Below are 6,548 nucleotides of genomic sequence, written 5' to 3' on the forward strand. Positions count from 1 at the left end.
TGAAGAAGAATAGGGGGTATTTACAGTAGAAAATAGGGCCAAAGTGTAATTTAATAAACTTAGGGGTTATGTTAAAAGTTCGGGGGGGAGGGGGGGGTAGGGGTGNTTAAATACTGGCGGGACGCGGGACGGGACGGGACGGGACGAAACGGGACGGGACAAACGGGACGAAATGGCTGTCCCGTCCCATCCCGTGTCCCGTTTAACATTGGCCCATCCCATATAACTTGAAGCGGGACGGGACGGGACGGGACCGGGACGGGATGCGGGACGGGACGGGCCGGCCCGTCCCGTTGGACAACCATACTTAGATTCCACATACTTGACATTTTGATTTGTCACATTCAAACTTGGGCAATACTTCCAAATTAATCATTTTCCGTAAGGTGTTATAATTGACATGACCCAAACGTATATGCCATAATTCATTTGACTCAAGTAAGTAAGACCAAGCTGAAATTTTATTATTATTTTCAACAACCATTACATTCAGCTTGAAAAGGCCCTCAGTGAGGTAACCTTTTCCTACAAACATTTCATTCTTACTTATTACAACCTTATTGGAAACAAAAATACATTTTAAACCATTCTTAACAAGAAGTCCAGTAGAGACTAAGTTCTTCCTAATCTCGGGAACATGAAGGACGTTGTTCAAAATCACCACTTCGCCGGAAGTCATTTTGAGAAATATCTTCCCACATCCTTCAATCTTGGCCTTTGAAGCATTTCCAATAGAAATCGTCTCATTGGGTCCAACAGGAGCATAAGTAGCAAAAGCTTCTCTAACAGCACGAATATGGCGAGTGGCTCCAGAATCAATCCACCGCTCTTTAGGATTGCCCACCAAGTTGCATTCGGAAAGCATGGCACATAAGTCATCAACATCATCATGCTTTTCTACCATGTTTGCTTGACCCTTCTTCTTATCTTTCTTCGGAGCACGACACTCCGTAGATTTGTGTCCGGTTTTTCCACAGTTGTAGCAGTTTCCACTGAACCGCTTCTTGCTTGGGTTGTATTTCTGTCCAGAAGCCTTCTTTCTCTTTTTGTTTTCTTCAACAATATTTGCTCCCATTATTGTTGAGTTCCCACGATCTCTCTTTTCAGCAGCTTTGTTATCCTCTTCGATTCTCAACCGAACAATGAGATCTTCAAGGGACATCTCCTTGCGTTTGTGTTTCAAGTAGTTTTTGAAGTCCTTCGACAAAGGAGGCAACTTCTCAATCATCGCTGCTACTTAGAATGCTTCATTGATGACAAGACCTTCAATGAAATTTTTGTTAGTAAAAATACTAAGATTACTACTTACAACATCAATATTAATTTGATTTATACCTTCAGCAAGGAGATCGTGAATAATCACTTGTAATTCGTGGACTTGGGTAATAACATACTTGCGATCTACCATTTTGTAGTAAAGCAACTGAACTGAGATCAAAATACATGTGAATTTTACATGATATACTGCATACCGAAAGATTGTTAAAGTTATTGTGGAGCCACGAGCCAATGTCAAAGATCAATCCGCTCTTTGGGGCCATGAGTATAGTAGCCCAACCTCAACTTGTTGCTAGATATATGATGATACATGATATATAGCTAAACAAAGATCACAAAAACATGTAGTTTGCTGAAAATACCATAAAAGCATATATAATTTTACTAATATTAATTCTATTTTTGGAGGAAAAGATTTTGGACTCCTATAATTAAGATTTTCTCCTTCTCATCTAGTAGCATCCATAATGTAGACCTTAGACGTTTGCGTCTTGTTTAGGGGAAGAATTTGTGACAGAAGTGTTGTTATTCTATCGATATTTTGTACTATTTTTTATATAGTATGTTGTTCATCTCTATTAGTATACTATATTTGTAAAAGAATTCCGGAAATATAAATGAACATAAACAAATATGAACAACGAAATAACAGAAAACCAATTCGAGCCCACTGAATTCACAGTGTTTCCTTAAGGAATTTAATCCCCTCCTAGTACCCAAGGTTATGGATTATTTCCTCCCAGGATAGAACGAATTACACACTGGTGTAGTGGTACTTCGCACCCCAGTGTTTCAGCGAACACAAAGTTCGGTAGCAAATCACACTTACTGTTGCTTTGTTTGATGCTAAAAGTATACAGAAGGAGGAGGAGAAACTCAAAAAATCGTATGAAAATTCTGAGCAGAGTAGCCTTGTATTTATAGCCAAAGTTGGGCTGGAATCTGAAGAGGTGCAACTCTTCAAAATGGCTGTTTATGCAAAACGGCCACAGCATAAATGCCATTACATAAATGGCTATTTACTCAACAATAAAGAGGGAAAATAAAGAGGAAAAATTGAGGAGGGTAGTTAATTTTCTGTTTCCAAGACAGAAAAAACGGATTGGAGGATTTAATATCAATATTTATTTTAATATTAATATTCTGTTATTAAAACAAATATTTAATAAAATTTCTGTTAATATTTTACTATTAACAAATAAATTTGGTCCAAAAAGTCCGAATCCGAAGCCGAGCGACGACGGCGCGAGACTTGCCTTCTTCTCAACTCTTTAAGAGATAGAAGAAGAGCAATTGCTTATATACTCATAAAAAACCTCTTCCTCTTCCAATATGGGACAATGTCCATTTGCCAAGGGGAGAAACTTAAAATTTCACTAAAAAATTTCATTTCCCTCCATTTCCCATTCACCCTCTTTTATGTATTTAATATATATTAAATACAAAAAACCCAACAATCTCTTCATTTCGGTTTAGTCAATTGACCGAACTATGTAAAATGTTTATGTCTTTTTTAGTATATTTTTTTTGTATGATTTATCGTCGTTGAAGTTATGCAAGTTTGATTATTTCTATCCTAACAGATATAACCAAAACTAAAGTAAACTACTTCCTAGATTTTGTGCCGTTATAAAGGAGTTACTACTTCCTAAATATGATTATAAATCAGTAAATCATCTAGTTAGTTGGCCAAATATCAGCATTTTAATCACTAGTTGCAGCCTTTATCTTAATCATCTTGGATTTTTATATCAAACTAAAAGATGCCTGATATGTGTTTACACATAGATTTCTTTTAGTACTTAATCATGATTAATTATTGTATATTCTCACCTTATTAATCAATTATAATATATTAACATAGTTTGATCTAAAAATTCGGTGCGAATAAGTTTTTACGTTACCACTATTAGATAAGCGTACTTACATTGCAGATAGGCTAATCGAATTGTGGCCAATTATCAGCGTCGTATCTTAACTCGCGAGCTTTGACTCATCACTAGTTGTTTTTCACCAAGCAATCTTGGTCTTCAAGTTTAATGCTTCTCTGATACTGAAACTATCAAGTGAATTCCGGTTGTGGTTGATCGAAATCCTTAATAGACCAGCAATATCCATTAATGTAACAAAATTAAACGAAATAATTACAATTGTAGAGGATAAAATATAAATATGAAAACTGGATTATTAGCTGCTCAATTTAGCACAATGATTAACCTAAAGTTTCGTCGGGTTCACGGCAGCATTCAGACAATTTTATCTACTTAACTTGGTTGTACTTTTATGAATTCTGATGGCTGTAATCGGAGTGTAGTTATTTCACGGCTGTTTCAACAAAATGAACAATAAAAATTCATGTTCGCTCTAAGAAATTGAATTATTTGATTATCTTATCTTAATATTTAAACTGTCATTAATTTACTTTTATCACTTAGTTATGTCTTTAACATTGCCTCCTCACATGGTCAAGAAATACGTGAAAATTCTTTTTGATCATTAGTGAACTCACTTTTATTCGCTTAATTATGTCTTCAATATTGCCTCCTCACATGGCCAAAAAAGCATGTGAAAATTCTCTTTAATCATTAGTGGCGATGAAACTCGAATCACAGGACCACCCTTCAAATCTCTCCTTTGTCGGTAAAGGTGGATAAGGAAATTGCCAGCTAGAAAGCAGAAATCGATTTTGCCAAGCCCGAAAATTACTAAGGACAGTCGTGCCCAGCATGCCCTCCCCACCCTACCGTCAAAGCTTCACGTTACTAAACAAGCAACAAAGGCTCTTCCTATGTTACTAGTCAAGCGGTAACGAGCAAGAAAACGGATATGTCCGAAGAATGTTTTGTCTCAATCAATTAAAAATGCCTCAATTGGATAAATTCACTTATTTCACATTGGATCTAGCACAGATCATCTCAGGTCCACTTGAACAATTTGAAATAATTCCATTGATTTCTATGACAATAGGAAACTTATATTTCTAATTCACAAATTCATCTTTATTTATGCTACTAACTCTCAGCTTGGTCCTAATTTTTGTTTATTTGCTTTGATAATCTCATTTATAAGTTTAAGCTATAAGAACGAACATATTTTTTGACTAAATTAATTGTAGACGGAAAAAGTTATAAAAGAGAAAGAAGTAACCGCAGCAACCAAACTATCCTGGCCAGAATTGTACTCAGTGGTCAGTGCAGCATAGTAAATGAGTGGAATTGCTGAGTCTTTCTTCTGAAGGTTAGTTGTGAATTTGTGATCATACGTGGATTTGATAGTTCTTATATTTATGTTTAAGGTCGTCATAATCAAAGAGGAAAAGAAATTAATGGACAAAGAGAAGTAGAACAGTGGAGCAGAAAGAACGAGAGGTGGGCAGAATTCAGGATATATAATGTGGATAAGAGTAAATACTCTGAGACTTTCAGAAAAGAATGAATATAAGTACCCATTTGGATTCTCCATTAATCGCGAAATTAGCCTTGTAACAATGAGCTTATCACATTCTTACTACGATGCCATTACAGATTATATTGGAGAGGAACTGCCACTGCAGGTTTTGCCTCATAAGTCATATCTATCATCTCAATTCCTATCATAGACGAATTTAGGGCAAGTTCAAAGAGTAGATTAATCCCATAATTCGTACAGATGTAACAATAAAATAAAATGTATAAATATAAAATAAGATCATGTTCAACTTGAATCCACTGAATCTAAATTCAGGGTTCGCCTTTGAATTTCTAACTTATAAAATTCTCTGTCTAGAAAAATTTTTGCTACTACTATATACCACATGGTAGCTGACTCCAACCATGTAAGAGTACTCTCTTCTCTCTCTTTCTCTTCTGTTTTTAGTTACTGATAGTTATACGAGATCAATATTCCCTTAATACCAAAATAATTCAGCAAGAGTAAAACTCGACAAGCTCATCCAACGACTCTGGCTGGGGATCAGCATTTTCAAGCATCCAAAGTAAGTGTTCAAAAAGAACAACTTCACAGGCGATGGTGACGACGGAGTCTTCTGAATCCCCTGATCTTTCGACAAGTTCCCTGAAGAGTGGATGGCAGACAACGTCAGAGGTGACGAGGTATAGGCGCCGTGACTTACCAACGTAGAAAGTGTGTTGGTCTTTAATGGAATATGAATCTTCATCAGAGGAAGAATTGTTGGTGGCCACTACCAGGCTGCTGTTAATACGGCCTGGCTTGAAAGATTGCATTTTCTTCAAGACTGACTTTAACTTGGTGAGTTTGCCTCCTTTAGCCATAGGTTATACTTTTATTGGGTTGTTAGAGAGAAGAAGAGCTTAATGTGAATAGGAAATTGAGGAAGAGAAATAAGAGTAGTTGTTTGAGAGAATGAGATAGGAAGTTTCGTATATAAAGGGGAGGGAAGAGTGAAAATGGAATATGTAAGGGGCAGCCGTTACATACATTGAATAGTATAAGCACTTGGCGGGCCCAAGATTTTGGCAGACAAAACCAGCTGCGGCGTTTGGATCTTTCTGAGGGAACGAACTCCTTTCTTTTCTTTTTCTGCTTTATCACAATTTGTTGCTAAGCATCTTATATGTGATTGCAATTATTGACAGATTTCCGCAGCTAGTGTACCAATCTTCACTTAATTATTTAGTTTGAACTAAATCCATAATATTATACTCCACGTATTAATTGACCTAAACTTGTAGATTTGCTTGTGGTCACAATTTACCTAAACTTGTATCATGTCTTGATGTGAGGATTAAGGTGTTGATATCTTAATTGGTCTCTTTATCTGTAAAGCATACCTATGTTATGTATGAACTGTACTTCTTCAGCTTTTGTATTCATTTAATGATACCATACTTTATTTTGTATATTATTGCGCTTTCACCTAATTATTTGACTGTTAGTGAGTATTAGTGTTGCCCCTCGCCTCTACTTCTTCGAGGCTAGACTTGTTACTCACTAGGTATCGTGATTTTGTACTCATACTACACTTCTTCACATTTTGTGTAAGTTCTGAGGTTAGTATTGGTGGTGTACATCTGGCTGAGTAGGAGACCTAGTAGGGATTTCGTGGTGAGCTGCTTTACTTGACTAATCTACAACACATGGAGTCCATCTCCCTACTTATCTATTTGGTCTATCTATCTATTTCTTTCATTCATACATTATTATTCAGTTTATGCACTTTCTCCTTGTTAGAATGTTGTGACACCATATTTTGGGCATTGTAGACAGTTGTGATCTTGTTTAGACCCTGTCATAGATATTTACATCTATGT

The 6,548-nt window shown here is 36.2% G+C and overlaps 1 protein-coding gene across 1 annotated transcript; it reads right to left on the bottom strand.

Annotated features, from left to right (window-relative positions):
- On the bottom strand, nt 4,709-5,653 carry LOC109226341. Its single transcript, XM_019391128.1, has one exon. It carries the CDS (start codon nt 5,547-5,549, stop codon nt 5,181-5,183), a length of 369 nt encoding a protein of 122 aa, XP_019246673.1. The 5' UTR covers nt 5,550-5,653; the 3' UTR covers nt 4,709-5,180.

Source organism: Nicotiana attenuata, chromosome 5 (assembly GCF_001879085.1).
Source record: "Nicotiana attenuata strain UT chromosome 5, NIATTr2, whole genome shotgun sequence".
NCBI lineage: Eukaryota > Viridiplantae > Streptophyta > Magnoliopsida > Solanales > Solanaceae > Nicotiana > Nicotiana attenuata.

What these genes read in the sequence shown, in the direction of transcription:
- LOC109226341 (XM_019391128.1), bottom strand. Translation starts at nt 5,549, where the DNA reads ATGGCTAAAGGAGGCAAACTCACCAAGTTAAAGTCAGTCTTGAAGAAA.